This window comes from Accipiter gentilis, chromosome 1, assembly GCF_929443795.1.
Source record: "Accipiter gentilis chromosome 1, bAccGen1.1, whole genome shotgun sequence".
Classification (NCBI taxonomy): Eukaryota; Metazoa; Chordata; class Aves; order Accipitriformes; family Accipitridae; genus Astur; species Astur gentilis.
The window spans coordinates 25,643,971-25,668,602 of record NC_064880.1 but is presented as its reverse complement, the minus strand read 5'-3'; the positions used below and the strand labels follow the sequence as shown (position 1 = coordinate 25,668,602).

The 24,632-nt window shown below is 38.1% G+C and overlaps 1 protein-coding gene across 1 annotated transcript; it reads right to left on the bottom strand.

Annotated features, from left to right (window-relative positions):
* Window positions 1–1,178: 1,178 nt before the first annotated feature.
* DYTN (dystrotelin) lies at window positions 1,179–23,276 on the bottom strand. The gene is made up of 15 exons (XM_049804572.1): window positions 23,246–23,276; window positions 21,832–21,878; window positions 19,704–19,778; window positions 17,860–18,061; window positions 15,404–15,489; window positions 14,425–14,513; window positions 13,686–13,757; window positions 13,164–13,327; window positions 12,166–12,277; window positions 9,404–9,549; window positions 7,633–7,804; window positions 5,840–5,910; window positions 3,603–3,762; window positions 1,845–2,325; window positions 1,179–1,282 (listed from the first exon to the last, which is right to left on the bottom strand). Exons 1-15 carry the CDS (start codon window positions 23,263–23,265, stop codon window positions 1,179–1,181), a joined length of 2,001 nt encoding a protein of 666 aa, XP_049660529.1. The 5' UTR covers window positions 23,266–23,276.
* Window positions 23,277–24,632: the final 1,356 nt, after the last annotated feature.

Genomic DNA, 24,632 nt, shown 5'->3' with positions numbered 1-24,632 from the left:
GTCAGAACTGATGTCACTACAACAATATCCGTTTGATGACATTATCATCACAGACTATACCAATGTATCTCACTGAGTTGCACTGCTGTAAGAAATGTGTTGTGAACAAGAAGCAGTGAAAGGAAAGCAGTGAGCATCTATTATTTTTCTAAGAATCATCTAAATTCTAAGGCCTTCACTCACCCATCATTTTAAGAAAGCTAGACTGTAGTACAAATGGATCAAAGCAGTATGAAATGTTTCTTTTGTGTGATATCTTACTTTCTCTTCAAATCCCAGCCTGTTTCCCTGCTGATGCCTAACAGATGCTTTGTAATCAACTTCAATAAGTACACCCTGCTACCTACAGCCAATCGTCTATCTGTTTACAAACTTCTGTGCAGCTTATTTGTTTACATACATGCATATATGCCCATACGTGTGTATACAGGCTTGACAAGTATTTTTAATACTCTGGAAGTTTTAGATATGTTCCACCAAATACAAAGTACTAATAACCAAGGAAAAAATTACTTTTCTCACATTTTAAATGCTGCAGGTAAGACTACATTCTTATTAACCATACTATACTAAACATTACATTCTTATTAACTGTTCTATATTAATATATAAGTTAATCAAGAATGGAAAGGCTCTTCTAAAGCAATCAAATTTCTTTAAATGTTCAAAGTATCTTTTCCTTTGAATATGAATTCAATAGTTTGGAAAAATATGAATATGTAAATATCAGGTATTGAGAAGTCTGACAGTTAAGAACTTATTCCTTCCTTTAGTCTAAGAAACAATGATGTGATTGATAGAATATATGTCACTGAAACCATTTGACTCAAGCCAACTCTCATATAAAAAAGAAATGTTCCTGAAACACAGGCCATTACTGATTATATAGCAGTAAGAAGAGAGGACAGGGCAGGACAGTTGTGAAAGCCAGTGTAATATTAATGAAGACATACTGATTTTTATCAGTTGGGCCAACATCTACTGCACAGGAGCTGGAAGCCACCAATAGAAAAGCAACATTGTTCTCTAATGCTATGGTTCCTGGTGAAGTCAGTAAAGGCAGAAATCTGTTATGCTGGGTTATTATAATGCAACATCTGAGACACTTCAAAGAGTCTCACATGGCATCAATTACCTTCAATAGTTCAGTGAAGCTGTAAGGTGAATAGTAGTTTCCATCATTTACAAGCTGGTGAAGTTACTTGGTTGATGAGGTCAGAAAAGGATCGGCAAACATCTTCAGCTGTAGAGAAGAACTCCTGCTGCAAAGCAGACTGTTGAGCTGAAAAGTAGAACAGATTTTAAGTCTTTCAGAGCATTTGGATGCTGCCGGAGCCCTGAAAAACTCTAAATCTCTAATTTAAGGTAACTCTGTAGAAACAGCAGCTTTTTCTGTCATTCTCCTTATTACATCCTCAGTATCAAAAGGGAGGCATCCTGAGTGTTGAGCAAAGCTCTGCTGTGTAAGACCATTGATTACAAAGGGATTTTGTACTGCTGGAAGTCTGCCTGGGACTAGAGTAGTAGTTACAGTGTCACTGAAGTGGCAACAGAAAAGATGTCCCATGCCCTCAGCAGTATAAGTTTGCTCCTTAATTGGCTGCTGAGACTGATTTCCTCTTATGTGCTTTGACTCATCCAGTTTCAAATTAGTCCAATGGTAGGGGCTATATTTCACCTTACAGGAGTATGTTCTACCTTACAATATAGAGCTGGAGTACTTCTGCAATGGCAAAGGCAAGATTGTGAGTTTCCCCTGAGGGTTAAATGATTATGAATAATATTATAGACTAAACTGGATGAAGGTGAGAAGACAGTGTTAAGATAACTGAGAGAACTTATACCTGGTTGGGCTTGGAGAGACAATGCTTCCTTCAGTTTCATCACTAGCTGCTGCAGTTCTACTTCCTCACTGACTTTCTTCTCATGAAGTGGTATCTGCACTGCAGTGGGAGTAAGAACTGTATTCCTCATGATGCCGCCAAAGGAGTTTTCTGTCAATTCAGGCAGATATGTTTGATTCTCTTTTGCTTTTTTATACTGTCCCATAAAAGGTCTGTTGCTCTGCAGGGACACTGACTCCAGTGGGTCTTCTGAGAACATGAAGTCCACTGCAGTGGGAACCTCAGGTGTCTGTAAAAGCTGTAATCTATTTGCAGAGTTGGGGGAATTCCAAGATTTCCAGTCTGCACATGTTCTGGCAGTAGGCTTTATTTGGGCAGGATTTAATCCACTCTGCATTCTCCTTTCCAGCAGGACATGTGGATTTCTTGGCATCGTATTCTGACACTGTGCAAAAGGATGCTCTGATGACTGTAACATTGTCTACAGTAGACAAAACACAGAAACTACAAATAATTGATATTTTTGTTTGCTGGTAGTACTAAAATAGGTAGGAAAATAATTTTGGGTCAGAATAAGTATTTTTTTTTTAAATCTCTGGTGAACTAAACCAATTCTTTTCACAAATAAAATATTTTCCTGCAATAAAATAAAACTTTGTGTTTGAGTTTAGACAAATCTATGTGGCCATTTTTTCCACAGTTCCAATCTGAAGACATTATATGCTTTAATGCCATTGAAAAGTGGGAATAATAATGTCCCAAGAATAAGTTGGCAGGAAAATTGTTCTAAAAGAATTAAACTAAGGGAAAAATATATGTGTATATTAAACACACATCAGACACCTCACACCTGTTAACATTTGAAATTCCAAAACTAGGTCAGTTGTCAGTGCCACAATTGTACTTGGAATTTTCTAGACAGAACTATGATGGCAAATACCATCCACTGCATTAATGCCAAGTCTGATGTAACTGGGATGCACTGAGCTGACTGCATACACTGGACACTTAACTGCATGTGTGGAGCCAGTCCCTCATGTTGTGGACAGGCCAGTGTCACAGCATACACACAGGATGCCAGGTCGTATGGGACTCCACGTGCAAGTGACATAAAAGCCACTAAGTGTGCACTGCAGGTGTTTCTGGCTTTTCTCTCTGTTTGACCATCCCTGAAGAACACTCTAAAAACAGCATTGCAGAAAATGCTGCAAAAATGCTGTAGGTGGCAAATATGTATGCATTCCCTGTGAAATAAGGGCCTTTTTGGAACTTCAGAGATACTTTAAATGAGCAAGAGTCAATACAATTGAAAAGAAATAAAATATTTTCTGTAAGAGGTCTGTATTACATCCCAGTACAAGACAGCAATTAGGAATGACAAAAGAGTTTTTTATTTATTCAGTGCCAACAGAGGATTCTTCTCTAAAGAAAAGACTGCGATGTAGTATCTAACACTTCTGTTTGAAACCATTTTCTCACTCTTATTGGAATACCCTCTCATTATTTTCATTGCAGTAGTATCTAAACATCCCAGACATGGGTATCTGTGCTAGGTGCTAAATACATACAGAATGACAAGAAAACCCCTGCTGCAAAGAGCCTATCTGCTTTCTCTGAAGATAAGAACCTAAGATGACTGAGCAGACAAGCAGAGGGTGCATGAAATAGTATCAAGAGTGCTGGTCTGCAGGAAAAGGAGTAGTTAGTGTTCAGTAATTGCCCATAGCTGTGATGATTCTTGGTATATTTATCACATACATTTACTTCTTGCTTCATTTGCTGCAGCTTCATTTGCAGGTTTTCATGGCTTGCTCTCAGGCTTTGGAGCTTTGCCTCTATTTTGCAGCTTTTGTCTTCCTGGCAGTTGTGAAGAAACTGCATTTTATCCTTCCATTTATTGAACTGCTTCTTCATGTACCTGCCAGGGACACAGGAGGGTGGGAGTTTTGCTGTATCACACACACACAAATATATGCAGTCATGGAAAAGAGCAAACACTGTAGCACAAACTTTCTCCTCTTCATCAGCTGAGGAAATTTTTGTAAGCTTTGGGGTTAGAGGCCAGTATTTCAGGAACTGGGCTGTTCCCCAATTAGCAAGAACAGGAGTGTTCTAGATCAGGAAAGATGTGAGCCAAGTGAAACAGTGGCCAGGACTGAGCCTTGCATCTTGGAATTTTACTTTTCTCACAAAGGTGGCTGCAACAGGAGACACATTACAGCAGTCCCTCTGTCTAGAAGCAAACTACTTATGGCAACTCCCTGACCTGCAAAAGATTGCCATCATTTCCCCCCAAGCAACAAAGGAGTAAAAACAGCCTCTACCCCTTTGATGGAGTTCCTTCTTCCTCCTGGTATTCTATGCAGCTTTTTTGATGATACCAATAGTTTCTGCATAGGCCACTTCTCCTTGAAAAGATACTGTGATTTTTGCCAACCTCCCATGCACACCAGAGAAGATTTAAAAATTACCCACCCAGAGCACTGTATGATAAAAATACCACCCATATCTCTGTTCTAGAGTTGGGATTTCTCTAAGAAGTCAAGGTAGAAATACAGTTTTGTCTTCCTCACAGCTGAGGTGGAGAAAGACAGAAAATCTTGTTAACACAACAGTAATAAACCACCTGCTTCAAATCACACAGCAGAAATAGTTACCTCCCTTGCTTAGTTACATCCAGAAGTTCATCTGATTCACTTTCTTTTGGGTATGCATTGGCTCACAGACAAGAGCCCTATCAGTTTCACTGGAATTATGCAAGATTTGTCTGAATGGGGCAGCAAGTCAGACCATTTAAAATTAAAATTAATATTACAGTATTCCCTTATAACAACATTTAATGGGTCTTTACTGTAAAATGCAGACTACCTTCAACAAACTCAGAGCCTGGTTCTGTGAACAGGCACATACATCCTGGAAGTTGGTCCACAAATAAGAACAAAGTGCTTCCCATGAGTAAAGGATTACACTCAGTTACATGATTATCTCTGGGTCAGAGTGATGCAGTATTTCAGGAGCAGGCTTCCCAGATATCCTCTCAACTATTGCTAATCTAAACAAAAGCTGAAGATCTTTGCCATATCTCTTTATTTTCCCATGTGAGAACAGAGAGTGAGGTAAGGACACCGACTTACAGTGAAATTGCAATTGTTTTGCTCTAGCCTTGGAGTGCCCTTGTGTGAATTTGGAGCAGCAATTGTACATTGACTTATTAGAACGAAACTAAACAGGAACAGAGGGAACTGAACATACTGAAGGAAATAGAGTAGATTCAGAATCAAATTCTACACTTCGCTGTAATCCCATTGGATTCAGTGGTCACAGACATGATTGTATCTACAGAACATTCATATATAACTACAAAAATGAAGGAGGGCAAAAGCAAAAGTGAAAGAAAAAGGTAAACATGATTGCCCATACACCATCTCCCCACAAACAAACCAACCAACCAAGAAATTTGTAGTTTAGGAATTAATTTATCTTGTCAAAGGTTTGAATATCAGAAGGCACTTCTATGATAATCTAAGTCGTGGAATTTTTACCAATAGTTACCGTATTAAGCCTGTAATCTCTATTTGATTTACAGCATATTTTTTAGAAAGATATCCTACTTTGATTTAAAAACTTCATGCAAATTATGAAATTTGTTTTGATTAAGCCTTATTCAGAGAAAAAATTGGAACAGTATGCTATTCTGATAGTTTTATATGTATTAACATTTTTTCCTTAAAAATGACTTTTAGAAATGTAAACTAACAACTGCAGAAATGCTGATGAAAGCAAACCAAAATATTTTGCTTTTCCAGAAATTGTTTTTTCCAGTGATCTCCATTTACAGTGTTTATTGCTGAGTTTTTACTATTCATCCCCATTTGATAGGATTTTTTTAAAATCTCAAAATCTCTAAAGTATGGAAAAGTCATTTGCCTTCTAGCTCTTCACTGAAGCAGCATTGCCCACCAGTCTTCAGTCATTGTACTACTGCATTTACCTACCTGTTCTCATTGTAAACGCTTCTGATGCATTTGTGCATTTTTAATACATCTGCTTCAAAAGAGGCTATTGCCTATAATAAAAAGAGAAAAGACTCTGTTCATAACTTTATCAGCAATAACATTTCATTTTCTTTCCAAATTTTGCTATAAGAGGGCATGGAAAATCTGGGGTTTGGTCTGTTTTACAAATTTACTAGTTAACTTACTTTATTTAACTGATTGCAATAAACTGATGCATTGAAGTATTTCTAATGGCTATTAGAACGGACCGGAAAATTTACTCTATAGAACAAGTTCTTTGTCCTATGACAAATTCTAAGTGTATGAGAATTTGTTTGTTTTAAATTAGAACAAAAACCTAATTCCCTGGAATTTCTACAAAATGGAATATTCTGATTTGGGAACAGTCTCTCCCAAGTCCCACAGCTGCTTTGAGGCAAGGAGATGGAGGGAGAGACTGGATGTAGAAGAGAGAAAAGAAGCTCCTGGTCTTTGGATGGAAGTAGCAGTCTCTGGGCCATGCAGGGGACAGTAGCCCAGAAGTCAGGGAGACAAACTCTTTCCAGGTAAGCTGCTTGAGAGGCATGGTATAACCAGGGCTGCCAGGAAACTATGAGACTGAGAGCTTGGTCCCCAGGACCTCCAAGCTCATAGATTCTATTAAAAGCTATCATTGGACTTAAGGTCTGCATCTTTTTAAGCAACATTGAAATAATCTGCAATATAAGATGTTGGAAATCAGAATAAAACTGCTTAAAAAGAATTCTCCACCCAGAGAGAAAACGAACAAGAGAGCAATGCATGTGACAGAATCCCACTACAGTGGTGCAAGTCCCATCTTGCCGTCTTCTAAAATGACAAATGCCAGCCATCAAAATTATACACTTAAGCAATGTCTGCCCACAGCTTCTCCTGCAGATAGGTGCTGGCTGGCACTGTACCTGGGCAGCAGGCTGGGCAGCAGAGTCCTAAAAGACAGGTCTTCCAAAGGGCAGCACAGGAGTAGCAGCCAAAGGAGTGACCTGACACGCACAAGCTAATTCTCAGTTACTGCACCCTTGGCTTCTGGGAAGAACAAGATGAGTGGATGACACAAACTGGTTTGAACACAACCCAGTGTTCCCTATATTCCAAGTATGTGCAGAGCTACCAACCTCTCAAATAAATATAGAAACAAAAACCTGCTATCTACTTATTTTTATCTACACTGTCCTACCCACTGCTCCAGCATTGTTTCTATGCAGGGAACCTGGAAATGGATTGGTGGAGAGCTTTTATGCATGAACTATTTTAGTTGGAGTGGACACTACTCTGGGTTTATCCTTAAGAAGGGCCCATTCTGTCCTCTTGCCATTGCCATGGTGACAAAAATGGCCTGAGCCTAATAAGAATTAAGGCGTCCTTCCTTGACATTTGCTTGCTGTAGGAGGACATGATGGCATTTTTTACTGTCAGAATAGAGGGAGGACTCCAGTCCTAGCTAGTCTTTAATGTGCTACTCTAAGACAACTCAAAAAAAAAAAAAAAAAAAAAGTAACAGAGCAAATATTCTTACAAATGCTTCTGAAAGTCATGGAAGTCAAGGAGTTAGTCACTAATCTTGGGAAGGTATCAAATTCAAGCTTCAGTAAGTTTTCAGGTTCCACATTTTTTTCCGTAAGTGAGAAATTAACAGAAAGGTGAAGCTGCCCATTACTTTTCTTTCTCATTGGTAATTAGAAGTCAATTAGATAGTCAACTTAGTAGGTCATCTTCACAGCTTTAGGACTATTACAGCTTCATGTTTTGCTCACCTGAGCTTTTGTCTTGCCTTGCTCTGGTGTCTTGCTGCTACTACTCTCACTCTTCTGCATTACAGTTCTGTTTTCAGATATGAACTTGGGTGACTTCAGGACAGGTCTATCCACTGGAAAAGACAGGTTTTCAGGGCCAGGTAGTGGTGAAGCACTAAGTTCTGCAGGGGGACTGTATACCAACAGAGAAATAATGAGTAGAGAAAGGATCAAGCCTTATATAGTTTGGGTACACAGAAAGATCAAAATAAAACTAATGCACCGTAAGTAGACACAAAGCTGTGCTATTGACTATGCAAGAAGTATCATTTAGCTATGCCTGATGGCATATTTTGGCTGAAAGAATGAAATTCCTTAAAACAAATTCCACTCTTTCAACAGAATCTCAACAACAGGTTCTTCTTTCTACCCATTTAATATCAGATCAATTTGCTGCTTCTCTTTTTTGCTTCCTTTAGCCAAGAGCTAAATATCTCAGGAAATTTGACAAGATAGCAAAGAGCCAGATATGCTACTGTTCAGTCTATTCTGTGCTAGAAGCCCAGATACCTATCAGCCCCACAGGGACACTTGTAACAGCAACCCCAAATTCTTCTTTCTCTCATTGCTGCCCAAGCATTAGGTAAGCAAAACCCCACAGAATTACAGAGAAATCTTGATTGCTCACAGAAGGATTAAATGACATTCAAAATGAAGAATTTTTTGTTGTTGCTGAATACAAGTGGGGAAATATTAGCAATGGAAAATGTTTTGCATTTTACCACATTCTAAAAAACAAACACTGAAATAATACTCTCCATGAGAATCACTGTAACTATCATCCATTGGTCTTACTCTATATAAAAAATTGGTTTCTAATAGCAATGTACTTACCTAGCAGTGTAGCACAATCAAGTTTTATAAACAGATTTTTCTCCTCCTTTGCACAAGGATGAAATTAATTTTTTTAGAGAGGAGTGACCAGTTTTTCCCTATTTCAGTCTCACTGAAGCCTCATTTAGAGAACATGTGAGATGCAAGAAAGTTGCTAGGTCTTTATACAACTAGGAAGGAATCTCACCCTTGGTACCTTTGTAGTGCTTATCTCATATAATCATTCCCTTCAGTTGTTACACTTAAATATCAACCAAAATCTCAGAGCAAGAAAGGAGAATCTATAGGGAAAATCACAACATGACCTCCAATGCTCATAATTAACCACTGCAATCAGTGGAAATCCAGTAATGAATTTACACATTAACTAAAAGCACACAAAACAGAACTGATCTGAAAGAACCAGAATGGTGACATCAGCTACTCACTGTTGTGAGTAATTCCCCAGGACTGCAATTCAGTGGGACTTGAGTAGAATGACTGTCAGTGAATACACTGTGGGTCACATGTGGAAAGTATTCACAGTTAATTTCCAATGAATTTGTCACAGAGGACATGCAGTTGTGACAGGTATTAAATATTTGCAAAGCTTGACTCCAGACTCAGCATAAGAAATACCATGGAGAGAAAGAGATGACATAAGGAAGGAGGGAAGGAAGACACAAGCATGTTATATTTTATAAGACAACTGGTCATTAGGTTGTCAGCATGGTAATCATGGTTAAGCTACAGAACAATGTGCAGCAACTTCCCATTTATGCTTTTCCTTTTTTATGGAAAAATCATGACGTGATGTCTGTCATAACAAAATCACTTACTCAAGGGACATAATCTGGCAATATCCCACAGCCTGACATATTATTCAGAGATTATAAACTCATCAGAAACAGAAACTCACAAAGTCTTTTTGTGAGTAGAGAAGTGCCTCTCCTCCACTACCTCCAGAGCCCTCCTTCTCTGAGCCTCCTTTCTTCTGCAGCGCTCTTGAAACAAGTTGTTCCTGATGGTGCGGAGAAAGTGCTTTGCATTCGCCTTTGCTGACATCTATTGGAATGAGGGATAATAAAGAAGAGAGTCAATTTTCAAACAGGTGCTGCCCAGAAGTAGACACAGTCCAAGGCAAAAGCAAGACATAAGAAAGCAAAGGTCCACCTGCTCAACAATTGAAGAGGCTCATGGCTGCTGTCCAAGCTCTAGAAGGGAAGCTGAGGTGGATGATGATGCAGGACCACAGGCAAGAGCAGCTCCAATTCTGTTAGATAAGCAAAACACTCTGCCTGGGCCAAATTCAGGCAGCCTGCAAATGCCTAATGCAGGATTTTGGTGGTTACAATGATTAAGCTCACAGTCACAATGATAGTGCTGCCTGACTAGTATCTAAGTTCCCTCTTGATCAATGGGAAGAAGTACTTTCATACTTGTATGAAGCATTAATAGATATAGCCTTCTGTGCGTCACGTCCTCCTCTCGTACAATACAGTAAAACCCACACTTCATTTGTCACAGCAGTGTCAGGCTCAGGTACAACAACTAAGCCCAGCAGCCATATTATCGGAGGACACAAACCAAGTTTGTCCCAAGAAATATCTGCTGCAGAACGTGGGTTGAGCCCTGACAGACTGAACAGGGAAAAACAAAGAAAACATACAGCATGCCTCCTAGTCATTTCTCAACATGGTAATAACATTACCACAAGGTGTCAGCACGGTAAGGAAAAACAGTGCTGATAGTTCAAATCCCCACTCAGCAGCCCCCTCCCTGATAAACACAATGTGAAAACTTACCCAGCCAAGGATAGCACCTGGAGTGGAAGGTATGGGAAAAGTGGCTTACTACTGATTCTTTTATGTCCCACACAAAGGATATAAAAATGGTATCTGTCATAGTGAGTAGCTTATCTTTTTAATTTTGGTATAGAATTTGGCCACAAAAGTAATATTTACAGGGTTAGTGTTAGAGTAGGGCTTCATAAAGGAGCCCAAAGTTCAGTGATCCAGTTGCAATATTGCAGCAACAATGTGGGAAAGCTCAATGTCAGGCAGTATAGGAGAGGAAGGGGACTTCATTTTAAAACAAAACTTATTTCACTCACTCATGCTCGCTCACTCACAAGCACTAACATTCATGTGTCCAAGTAGTCTTTCCAGCATTCACATACCAATGGTATGGCCATGATGACTTACAGTGACACAGAGGACAAGAGATGTCAGTTCTCCTTAAGCCTCCTGGGTTCTTCTTAGTGCAAGCATGTGCTGGTTTTCAGATGTGCCTTTAGCTCCTTTAGGAGCTGGCAGTGATTGTGATTTTTTGTCTCCTTATTTGCGTGTTTTATAGGTATAGATCTTGTTCTTTACCTTCACATCATCATCTCTTGTGATGGTATTTTCAAATGGCAGTTTGTCCTTTGTTTCAGGCTACCTTTTGTTTTCCTGATTTGGTTGTCCTCAGAAGCTGTGTGTGGAAGTGCTGGGATCTTGCTGACCAGCTAATCTAGGTTGCATCATCTCCTGCCTTCTTATGTCCCTTCTGCCCTTCCCTCTGTTGCTTCCACATCCCCACGCTCCCAATCACTCTCCATTCACACTGATTTTAATGTCCTACTAGACATCTCTACATGATGAGATCAGTTGCCATTTGATTCTACTACTTTCTCACAGATGGAGGATGAGGAAGATTATTTAGAGGAATGAATTTGTCTGTTATTTTTAATGCAGATATTGAGCATCCATTTATAGTTTCTCACAGTGTTAGCAATAGGGTTTGGTTTTCAGAAAGAGAGCAATGAAGTGGCTATAGTTGAATGTTCCCCCAGACAAAGGGTGACTGCAAGAGCAGTCTAACATTCTTTAGTCTTGGTGCAGACACTGGCTTGCCCAGATATCTTTCATGTTAAGTGCAGGGTTTCAGGAAGGAGACCATGAAGTACAGCTTACTAGGGAAACCTTCATGGGTCAGCTCATTTACTGTAACAGAAGAAGATACTGTTATACAGATCCACAAAAAAACCCTGTCTGCTGCTGTGTTCAAGATCTGGAATCTCCTGCTCAAAAGATGAGCTGATCTTCCAAACACAAATTCCCACTGTTGAATTTCACCACTAGTGTGATGAAAGCACAAGTTGCCCCTGTAATGGACCCCAAGTAGGTGAGCTTAGTTGGGCCCACGCTGCATTTTTGTGCTGCGTCCCTAACTGACAGAGACAAATGAATCCAAAATGCTTACAATAAAGTGGAAAAGCTCTGAAATTAAAGAAATTTCATGCATGACTTTGTACAATTTTAGGATTAATTAATTTCTGAATGAGTCCACATTGGGATTGGGAGGAAGGAGCACTGGAACACAACGAGGGCCCCTTGCACAGGTTTAAGGACAATCTGCAAATGGCAAACTTGCCATAAAACTCCTTGGGAAGAGGACTTGCACTATGACATTTCATGGTTCTATTCAGTTATTTCAGAACAAAACACTCCTTCTAAAGTTAGAAGCCCCCTTTTTTCCTTTCCCTGACTCACTGTTCCCAGATTAATAATGCTAATATGTCATGGCCATTATGGCTAATACACACATAATTTCATAATCAATGTAGTTCAAGAGTCTACTGCCTGCTTGCTGACATGAAGAACCTGAATAGGGAAATGAATCAGTACAATGGGACTCTACCTGCACACAGTGTTCCACAACAGGATGTGACCTCTTATGTGGTTTGCTGAGACGACCAGTGAAAAAGCAGACTTGGCAAAGGTCAAAATTGAAGCACTTCAGACAGCGATACCTGTGAGGGAAAACAGAAGGATTGAGTTACTTCCCCACAAGTAAGAACTTGATGTAAGTGAGCTTGCTTACTGGAAATCCAGATCCCTGGGTTCTGAAATGCAGAGAAGCACCTTTGTTAGAATAGTGACTTTCCTCAGCATTCTATGAATGCAAGAGTTATTTTGTCCAAATGGCAGTGGACTGTTCTCCAGAACCCACTAACGATTTTGATAGTATTTATTTGTTGCACTGAAATTCAGTCCAAGGAAGAAACAGTTGTTCTAGCACCATTTTGGGGAATGCAGTCACATCTTCATATGCTTCTTATGCACCAGCTTATCTCTATTCGTTGCTCTCATGTAACTGTTAATATCACTACTACTAAATCCTACTACTGATGTAGGATTTGCAACTTTGCAAAAAAATAAAAATGCAAAAAACCTAAACCTGCAAGCTTACTGTTAGTGAGAAGTGAGTAACAGTAAAATGCTTTTCTGAGCATTCTGGTCAGTAGGTAATGGATAGTGCTCTTTTTATACCATTAAACTATTCTATACTATTACTTAGATGAATAAGATGCTAAGATGGATAACTTAACTAGACAGTTAATACACCTGATTATGGGACAAAGAACTAAGAAATAAGATACACAGGTTTAATTGCCTTCACCACTTAACTGCCAGTTTACTTTCAGTAAGTCTCCATAATCACATCTGTGCTAGTGAACTGAAGAAAAGCAGGATGCAAGCTTGAGCGCTAGCCTGTGATGATTCTCTCTTTCCCTATCTTACTTGTTAAATTAGATTATGTCCAAAGTTTCTTGCTTAATACAGTCTGTAAGGTATGCAAACAATGGTAAGAACTATTTATGTGGATGCTATAGACTACAGTAATTACTGACGCACCTGAGGCCTGTAATGGGGGAAATTTTGCAGACTCTACACCTAGCTTGGTGAGAAACCATTTCTGTGGCTGATAATCTGTAACATGTAGGGAGCCACAGGAGAACAGCAGGCTCCGATCTCAGCCAAGAGAGGAATTTTTCTTCAACAATTGCTGAATTCAGAACCTGGAAAAAATACATGTCTCAATTTCAGCCATTTACTTGAAAAGAACTGGTGTCTCATCTACAATTCCTAATGAAATCTCCAATATTGGACTCTGCTAGCACAGATTTTTCATTCATGTAAAATGTAAATGGGTTCCAAAGGTTTTGGAATAAAATGCAAGAGTCTTCAGTAGTATCTTACTGAAGATGCTCTTACTGAGCATCTTTTCTACAGCTATAAATTCTATACTGTGAAACTGACAATCAGTCCTGCCCCTTAAAAGTAGATACTGGTGGATGTTATATGGTGATATGCTTGCAATTTTAATCAACAAGCAACATTCAAAATAATTTCCCAGGACATCAGAATTTCACTCACCCCATGGAAACAGCTGTGAGTTGCAATTTCCACACAAGACAGAGTGCAGCTTTCTCCCACAATGGCTGGGATCTGCATCAGGAAGAAAGGCTCAGAAACACCTCAACAAAAAACAGATGTTCCCATCATGCTCTGCTGAGATGGTGACAGCACACAGATGGTGAAGCATCTATAGAAATGCCATTTTACAGACTGCTCTGAAGAAAACATGTTCATATTCATACCATCAGTATGCAATTTCATAGTTCAATATGTGTCAGAATGATTTGCTTCCAGCTCACTTATTGAAATGGATCAACATACTATGTTGCCGTACTAGAATACTGAAGGACACTGGGTTTGAACGTCAGGGGCCATTTTCAAATCCCATTTTCAGCACCAGTTCACCTGGAAATACCTGTACGCTAAGGCATTTTTCTGCACCCGCAAGCTATTCTAGTGCATAGAGATACCTGAAGTTTGGGGTCACTTTAGGAACAGCTGCATGCAGCTGTTCCCAGGACCTGTAAGCTCAGGCAAAACGAATGCAGAGGCACTGATGCAAGTGGTTACTCTGAGAAAAGATAGAGAATTTCATCTTTTACCTACTTTGCATGGTAGTTCCCTATGTCTACAGTTTCCTACTGGATTCAGTCCCATAATGAATTCAGGCAAAAAATGTATCAACCATGTGTTTTTTTCTCTTAGATTAGGATACTCCTACAAGATCTGTTGTGTAACAGCACTGCAGTGACATTACCTTGTTTAAGTCTGTTAGTAGGCTTCTCAGGGCACTACGGGTAATCAAGGCTGCCTTCCCATCAGGGACAGCATAAAACTGGAAGAAAGCTGAAAACAACCAGAGGAAAGAAACTGGAATTCAGGCAGAGCCTCAAGTGTCTTCTAGCTAATTTTTCTCAAACTATCAACATGATGATTACAGCCTACCAAATAAACCCCTCAAGAAAGTTCCCCTTATTGTCTATCTAAGAGGCACTCAGTGACTGCTGTGACAATACTTTCTTCCTACAGGCAGGGGAAAAAGAAGGAAAGCAAGGAAATTATGACAATTCCTTATTCCTGGCATCTAAGACAGGTAAGGATGAAGGAAACAATAAGCTCATTTTCATGGCTGTAAGAAAAATATTTAAATATGTTTATACAAGATATGCCCTATTTAAATTGTGAATTGTTAATTCCAAATTGTAATTTGGAAGGAAATACACAATATGCAGTGAGAGAGTATGAGGCCAATATGCCACTTGTGATCCATTTGTTCTCCTTTTTGAGCATTTAATTCAGGCAGAAATCTTTGTGCTGCACATTGCACTGGACTACCTTTATTTGTTACACTTAATTCTTTAGCATTTTGTCTAATGTTTAAAGGGCTCTAAAAGCTTCCTGGATCAAATATATATAATTGTTTTCTAATCCAATGAAATTTAAAACTAGGGTTTTTCTCTTCTTTTTTTGCTAGGCAAATAGAACTTGGTCTTCATTTTTCATCTCTACTTATCTTAAACTTTACCATGACTTGTTTTGAGACTCTATGCAAAGATGGCTATGGACATTGATGTAAAGGTATTCTACTGCATCAGCCTTTCTCTACAAGTAAGCAGTCAACATAATTTACTTTTTGCATGGTAGAACTGTATTCTCTTTTAAAGTAAAAAATTACAATGGAGATTTTTCTCAATGTTTAGTATTTCAGGCAGTGTATAAAATCATACATTTCACACCTCTGTATTTAGCCAGTAGAGTGTCTCCTGAAAGGGCAATTAGGGCAGCTGCAGCAGATCTAGTTTTGATATAACCTGTTCCAGATCTAGGAAAATAAAATAAGTTACACTACATTCACCAAGAATGTAAAAAATGAAACCTCTAAAGAAAAAGGTTTTTGCCGTGCACACAAGCAGAGCAAAACAAGGAATTCATTCACAACTCCCCATTGGCAGGCAGGTGTTTAGCCATCTCCAGGAAAGCAGGGCTCCATCACGCGTAACGGTTACTTGGGAAGACAAACGCCGTCACTCCAAACGTCCCCCCGCTTCCTTCTTCTTCCCCCAGCTTTATATCCTGAGCATAGCATCATATGGTATAGAATATCCCTTTGGTCAGTTGGGGTCAGCTGTCCCGACTATGTCCCCTCCCAACTTGGTGTGCACCCCCAGCCTGCTCGCTGGTGGGGTGGGGTGAGGAGCAGAAAAGGCCTTGGCTCTGTGTAAGCACTGCTCAGCAATAACTAAACCATCCCTGTATTACCAACATTGCTTCCAGCACAAATCCAAAACATAGCCTCATACTAGCTACCATGAAGAAAATTAACTCCACCCTAGCCCAAACGAGCACACACAATCATAAAACAAAAAGACAGCATCTCCTTCAAAGACTTCACATTCCATGTAAAATATAATTTTACATTTACAATACGTGTCCTAAAAAAATTCTGCTCTTCATTTGTGGAAAGCCTTCCCAGCTGTAGAAGAGAAAGCAAGATTACAATCTGGTTTCTGTATTATATAATCAGGCAGCTTCATGCTGGCCCCAGATCTGCGCTGAGCTTCTCTTGGGCTGATTCCCTTTAATTTCACTGCAATTCAATTTAATCAAAAGGATATATGCAGGAGCAGGACTTTAGTTTTGACAGTTAGATCATAAAGAAGGTAGCTGAATTTAGAACCCCAGTTTGCGACATAAGCACCTAATGAAAAAACTTTTCTTTATGTGAAGACAAAGAAGACATGAATTGGAAACCATAAATCAGGAAATCCTGGAATTCTATATTTAAGGTATCACTTTTGGAAAGCAGTATTGCACTTCAGAATATCATTACATAAAGTTGTCTTCAAGACTCTTTAGATAAACTGCATTTTAACAGAGCATACTGCATAAAGCTGCAATATAGTCTCTAAAATATCAGCCGCATGGGAAATTGTTGGTTAAAAGTTTCTAGATTTTGAATGTATCTATTTAGTTTTTCCACAACTTTCATAGGAAAAAAGTCCAAGATTAAAGCTAAAGTATGCAATCAAAAACCCTTATGGTGGTTTATGTAAGCTTATTAATAAGCTACCACACAAACATGGACAATCTCTTATGTGCTCTTGCCATGAAACATTTTCCAGTGTTTATAGTGGAGAAGAGCACTCTACAGAGAAAACGTGATTACAAGAAAATTATAAGAAGCTTTTTCTATCCTATATTCATGGCAAGAAACTTGTGAAAAAATTTTTTAAAAAGAAATTACAGCACAAAGAAAATGATGGACTGTCCTAAGAAACCAGAAAAAAAGACCAGGATAGTCCTGTTCAGAAGATTCTTCTAAATTATTTCCCTACAGTGCACACAAATTACAAAATATTCTTGATGTTTCTAGCTTTGTTGCATAATACACCAGTTTATTCTTAGCCTTAATTGATTTTTTAAAGTACAAAAAAATTCATAACATGGGACAGTAGTGATCATATTGTTAACGAATAGTGATTCAGGAAAAAAGTACTGCAGACCACTTAATTCTCACTCGCTTTCAGTAAAAAACTTTGCTCTGATGTAGAAGGGAATAAATTTCATCTGTGGTGAATAAGTTGTACAATGAATTTAGCCTTTGTCTTTTAAATCTGATACAATCACAAACCAATCTTGCCTGTAGTCAATTAATTCATTAATCACAAACAATACATGAGAAAAGTACACTCTGTGAGCTGCTTCCTTATTATTCCCAGAAGCTATTCACTATTCGCAGGAGCTAGCTGATCAGCTTAGTTATGAGACAGTAGTTTTATTTCATAATTGGTTGATGAACTTTTTAAGCTGGAGAAAAATGAATAATGAAAAGTGACTGGCAAATTCTTGACCTGTGCATGGTCATTCAAAGGCAAATACCAATTCTTTTTCAGGTGTGTATCAAAATATGGCACTCAAAAGAAGAGCTACTCTCTGTAAAGTTGTTTACAGAAAAAGTTAACATGGACTGGCAGATATCTGGACTTCCAGATAATTTTTGAAACATTTGACCACTGTTTCTCTGATAAAGCTTTGTGCCTCATATTCCTATAGCTGAGCTATTCCCATTGTGTATACCAAGCAAAGTACCATAAAAATGGGAGAGTTTCATACAGAAATGGTGTAAAAGTGGTAGAAACAGACTTATTCTAGCCGTACTTCGCGATGGATTTACATTTGTGCTTCCTCTCACCTGTCATACAAGGCAGCTAGCAGGCTCAATGTGAATCCAGCAGCTCTTGGATCTACCTGGCCTGGTTTTTCTAATCTCACCCTTTGGAACAGTTTTGTCAGCATTCCAGAGATCTGCTGCACTTTCAGAGAAATCTGCTTTTCCCTCTCTCTCTGTTCACTTGATAGGATGTGCTGAACCAGAGAAACATCAATCAAATCCACTGTGGGAAAATTAAGGGAGAAATGAATGAGGATCTCTGCCTTTTCATGAATGGAAGCTCAACATTTTTTTATTAGAAGTGCCTAGCTAAGGTAAGTCTGTAAAATGAAGTCTAAAACAGTATGCAACATAAAAAGGAAATAATCTGGGAAAGTCCTTGCTGGGTTTATGAATGTAGCAAAGCTGGTGGGACTACAAAGATAGAGCAACTCAACTAAAATTCCCTGGATGTGATTTTGGGATAGATAGGAAGGGAAGAAAATAACACGATTAACTGCATCCAAATTATAGACCTAGCTTTCATTCTATGTAGAAATAGCATAAAACTATGCACCGTTCAGCACTTCAGAAAAAAAGCTCACCTGTGACTGTAAAAACAATTTGTGCTTTGATGTCAGCTTTCTCCTCATGCACAAGTAGAAAGAGAAGGAGGGCACTATGGCCAAGAAAGGGGCAAAGAGGCTGTATATAAATGTGCCATGAATAACTAATATCCAGTGGGAAGAGAGAGCTATGACTTCTTAAATGTCACATTCAGTACTGCAGAGGCATGATCTATTAGAATTAACATCAGAAGATTGTAGTAGATTGAAAGTCTGTAGATCACTGAAGAAGCAGACAAGCTAGAATATGTCACCTATGGTCTTTCCAGCACAGATGGGGAAATATCAGTGTGAGACACTGGTGAATCTCAATCTGGAAACCCATGTACAATTCTGGTCACCACTATTCAAGGAGCAGTAGAGTAACTGGGATAGATGCTATGAGTGCCTAGAGACATGGAGGACTAGGCAACAGAGCTAATGAAAACCCCTACCTCTGTGAAATGGTACTTCTGTGCTGTGACACATAGCACTGGGCAGATTTACCATATCAGGACTGAGATTAGATTCAATACATTCATAGAAGAGCATGCCCAAAATGAAAAAATATGGCCAAGGCCAACAAACTAGTCATCTTTTCTGTGCTACCCTGAAGACATCACTTGCAGTATTGTACATTTTCAGCAACAGACTGTTTCAGGTGGAAAATTCAAGACTTCCATGCATTTTAGCTCAATATGGAATTTACATCCAGTAATTTCAAAGCTAGCTAGGTGACCAGGGCTTTGTTCCATAATTCTTTGCTTGCACAAAATTCTCACTCATTTCAAAGACAGGGAGAATGAGTGCTAGCCAGGGTTTTTCTGGTCTATCATATTTTATTTTGTTCTCATTAATACTTATAGTATTAATAATAATGCCTGTCAATGTATTTGCAATTATCTGCAATTATTTCCAATAAATCAACTTCTAAGAAACACATGAGAATTTGACATTTAATGAGAGTAATAATATACAGATAAAGAGTCATAATTGCCAGTGATGTCTACATAGCAGTGTCATAGATTGTAATAATAATGTGATTCTCCCATGCCTTTAGAGTTTTACCAATGTATTTCCACTGACATTTGAAAGGGAGCGGGGGGAATCAATTTGTATATGAAGTGCTATCTAGCTCTTAAGTGTTTGTAATGCATCCTGAGAATCTCAGGTGGAAAATGAGAGAGCAAAGAAGCATAATAACTCATGGTGATAGCAACACAAGTTTTTTACAGATTCTTCTCCCTGTCAAAGCAACCAGGATTCTCTTCAGCTACTAACACTGGCACAGACTTTGTACTGAGCGTAGTTTTAGGGCTGTTCTGTAGACGGAGCTCTGAACATCATTGAAAGCCTCTGTGAAAGAACATAAACACACATTACAATAGAGTGATTCATTTTAAAAAAAAAAGGGAAAGAAAGAAAAACAAATTGTTTAACTAAAAATCAAAATAACCAAATTTGAACTCGATCAAAAGCAACAATACTCTGATGGAAAATTTTGAAAAAAATGGGAAAAACCCCATTTTGTTCTTTTTTTCCAATACCTTTGTGGGGAAAATGGTCTTCTTATGAATAGTTACATGACAAGTCATAAAAATAGTATTTAACATACAGAGCACACCTGCTTCTTTGTGAATCAAATCCATTCATAGACGAGAAAAAAAGGATATGCAGTGTGCATACTTTTAGCCAAGATCATAATGAAATAATATTTCTTCAGGCAAACAATTTCTTGATCAGAGATGCTCTTTTACAAGGAACAGTTTGTCAGTCTGCACAGCAGGGTTATTGTTTTGGATGCATATCATTTCAAGCATTAAACAAATTTTCTGTCAAGATCAACATCTGGGACTCACAGAGGAAGATCAGCAATTTACCAGAGCAACTGGCTTTTGACATCTCTTCTTAGTAATCCCACTCAAGATGCTTGACTAAATTCCATACCCTTACATGATTTCAGCTCATTCCTTTCACATCACTAAAGGATGTTTTCCTGAGTGGGAAGAAAGGGCTTCTGAACATGACCTATGCCTGATACTTTAACTTTTACTTCAAGACAAAAAAAGGCCTGTTCACAAAGCTTTAGAAACTAGAAAGGGATTTGACAGTTATCCTCCTGTCCTCAGACAGTTAATTAAGGTCAAGATAGGCAACATATACGCATAACTGAGTGGAAATAACTTATGAAACTCTCTACCTGTTCAGTCTGGAAATGAGCCAATCTGTGCAGTGGTTTCCCACAAATGTACCAGACTAATGTTAATAGTCAGCAAATTATGGGCTCTGCTGGTTCCCAGATGCTGCCTAAGATATAGAAATAAGCCAATATCTGCTACACCATCTGTTTAGTCCTGCTCTTGTCATACTATATTTTGTGATATTATTTGGAGATGTAGTGTAGCATGTCATACAATGTGAAAAATGAGTTTTGACTTCCATGCATCATCAGTTCTCTTTCTTCAGTAAGCTGATCCAAAGCTCTTTTGAAAGTAACAGAAAGACTCCCACAGTTTTCAGTAGGCTATGGATTAAATTCCAAATGCTTATTTTCCAATACAAATGCTAGAAACATACACATGATCCAACTCAAACACCTTCCATGTGCAAGATGACTTTCTAAGTGAAGAGAATCTGTTTTAGTAGCCATCTGCTACTTACTTCAAGTCCATCGTTACAGACAAAATGTGGCCTCAAAGCAGGGCATTCTGTGCCTGTCAAGCACAGTTCCAGAATTAACTTGCAAGAGCACATAACTAAAACAGCAGACAAAGAAAAAAAAGCCCAAATAAAATAGAAAATATCTTAGGATTATTGTTTATGAGAGGCCATTCAGGGGCATTAAACTCTTTCATTTTTCATAAGAATGGAGCTTCCCCTTTGGACAGAAAACCAGCACGTAATCATTTTGCAGTGGGTCAAACTTCACCTCAAGACTCATAAATGCTATTTGTTGAGAAGCTGACAAAGGAATTCCTACACATATAGAAAAGAGTGCATTGTTTCCTGACATCTCCAGCTGGTTACCTGCTAGTTCTGCATTTTGCACTACTTGTTATGTAGCAGATGAAGTATCCACTAAGACTTTGCACTCAAAAAGGGAGTGTATGGCCATCCTTCATGCCTATTCAAGAATATGTGAAAAAAACTTACCATATATTATAAATTAGGGAACATAGCACCTGTGCGCCTGACCATTCCATGAACCAACAAGATAATGGCAATGAAGGTTCCAGGACAGATCCAAAAATAAAGGTGGAACATCACAGCTGTGTAATTTGTCATTTATGTGCTACAGCACAGAGATTCTGAAAGTGGCATGACTTCATTACAATTCAGTAGTTTCTGTTCAAACAGACACAGAAATGTCTCTGAGAAAAGTTGGGGAAAAATTGATAAAAATCCTTACCCTGCAAGTCTGGATCCATTTGAAATGAACAGATGGCATTAGGCATTCTATAATGAAACAAACCAAAGTGTAAAAACACATTTTCTAGACAGAGACATATCGAACCATTCAAATCAAACCTTTTAATCTGAACAATTTACTGGATGCATTTCAGAAATGAAATTAAACAGAACTACATAAAACAACATAAAACTCTTGGTGCCAAGTGGAGAGAAACTCCAGAAAATTGCAGGCTCTCTGCTCAGGGTAAAGTAGGAGTAACTCTAGTAACTGCAAAATTGTATCAGGGTGAAACCAGCCCCCAAAACAGTTTCAAGTACAGGAAATGGGATCTTTCACTATTGAAGAGTCCAGTGTCTACATACAGGACTACTACACAGTTCATAATGTATAATTTCAGGTCAGAGAGGGCATACCTTTACACCAGACTCCTCCCAAGATTCATTGGTTGCAATTGCTCACAAGTATATTTTCTAAAACTTTCAAAGAGAACTAAAGTTTTTAGCTGAGCTGACATTATTTCTTTTTGAGCTGAGAAAGCAGGGAAAAGGGAAGTGTAACCATTAATCTACTTTTTTACACAACCATGAAAGCAAAAGTAATTATGTCCCTGGTAATAATAGAAACTGAATGTCTCCCCTCAGGATTTATTTCATTAATGCAACATAAAAATATAAAGATGAATTCAGTACAGTAACTACCTTTCACTAAATATCAGAGTTGAAAAACACTAGGTAGATCTAAGTTACACAAGACTCCAAAGGCCACATATGTGGCTTATAGTGGGGGAAAAAAAGGAAATTCGCTAGAATAAATAAAAATTAAATAGTTGGAAACTATCTAAAACTTAAATAATAAATTTGGTATTAAATATGAACTTACCCAAAGGTTCATTTTTATTACTTTTTTTCCAGTGAGAGTCATTGGTCACTTGTCATAAACATGACAGAATACTGGCTGATTATGAAGCATAAATATTTAATGGTCTATAATTACTGAGTGTACCATAAATATGCTTCTCACCATTTTAATTGGTGAAAACTGCAACTTTGTGTTTCAGTCTGTAAAACTTCTTCATTAAAGACTACAATGTCACAGTTTTTATTGAAGTTCTTCTTTGAAAGAAATACCACTATGTTTCTTTTTCACTATTCTTCTATTTTCTTCCTTACTAAGGCTTAGAGCTTGGTCTCAACCCTGTGTTCTGCAAGACTGCAATTCTGACCAATATTTACATACGCATTTAACTTTGCTTATACAATTACTCCTAAAATAGGTGCAGTAGTATATGCCTCTGCACACCTTGACAGAAAAGTCAATGTATGGAATCAATGAAATCAGAAGATTCTAAGCAATGAATTAAACATAAGTGTTTAGTGAAAGCTACATGTAGCAACCTCAAAGATAGACTTACAAACACACAGCTTGTCTCATGTTTTCCTCCTTTTTTTCTTTCCACCAAAGGTACATAAAGTAAAGCAAAAGGATGAATGTAAAAATACACAGGTTAAACACACTTAAATTAGAACTCACTCCTTAGAATTTGCTCACTCAAGAACAGATCCACTGACTTCACTGAGTTAGACAGCATGCATAATCTATTAGTACTTGATACTTACTGTAAGATGACAAGCTCTCTATCCAGTACATTGCAATGTCTAACCTTTAAATTACCCAGATGGATAAACACACTATACTCTTGTACTAGGGTATTTGCGGTCTCAAAGTTAAGTATGTGTTTATGTGTTTTACCAAACTGGCTGTCATTGTGCAACATCATAACATCATACCCCATGAACCCTCCCTCCAAAAAGTTATGAAAGGCATTATTAACATATGTACACTCTACATTTTTATACACAAAACTCTATGGAGAGTCCAGATCTTAACTGCAGCAGGAGTGCTTGGGTGAAATCAACAGGATCTACTTCAGTGTTAGCACATCTACTTTATAATGAACATAATATGAAAGTAGAAGCAGTATCTGCCTGCCATCAAATCTCAACTAACTCTGCTCATTGATACACTATTTCAGTCAGTGTGTTGTATTTCAGCTACATGACCCCTTTATTAATAATTAAAAACACTTCCACAAAACAAAAAAATAATGTTAAAATTATCACAAATGTACAGGAAATATTTTTTTACAGTTGTAAACCCCAATGCCATTAACACAAATAGTCTCATATGCAGAACAAGAGTAGCCTTATTCTTGAATCCTATCAGAATATGCAAGAAAAGTAACATTTGATTACTTACATGTATTTTGTTTGCCTATACGGGTTCTCAGAATATGTACTTTAGCAAATAAAATGCATTGTAAGCATGCTACATAATAAAGTTAAAGTACAGAGAAAGACAAAACAGATTAAGTAAGGCAGAAATCTCCCAATAGATTAATTGACTTGATCACAGAGGCCTGCCTTCTTTTGAAATCAGACAACATATGATCAACATTTTAAATATGAATAACATAAATTACAATTACTTTTGTTTCCCGTGAAGGCTGAAAACATTCTATGTTGTGTTCAAAGGCCAAAATTACAGTCTCCTCTTAAATACAGTAACAGTACTTACCTTTCTCTCAGCTACTTACTAAAGGCCCAGAAGTCAGACGACACTGCCAGAAAAGTCCAGTAGTTTTATAGCACTTAAAAGTTGACTTCAAGACACAGTTCTAAAGGTTTTGCTTTTAACTGAATGCTGCTCACAACAAATGCCTGGCAAAGGCCCAGATCAAAGTATCAGGTAATTGTCTAAGCAGTCAAAACAGAGAATACTAATTAATTAGTAATAAATAT

What these genes read in the sequence shown, in the direction of transcription:
- DYTN (XM_049804572.1), bottom strand. Translation starts at nt 23,265, where the DNA reads ATGAGACAAGCTGTGTGTTT. An exon ending in CTCACAGCTGTTTCCATGGG is followed by an intron (nt 13,328 to 13,685) that starts GTGAGTGAAATT and finishes TATTTTTTCCAG; the next exon opens with GTTCTGAATTCAGCAATTGT. An exon ending in TTGTGGAACACTGTGTGCAG is followed by an intron (nt 9,550 to 12,165) that starts GTAGAGTCCCAT and finishes TCATTCCAATAG; the next exon opens with ATGTCAGCAAAGGCGAATGC.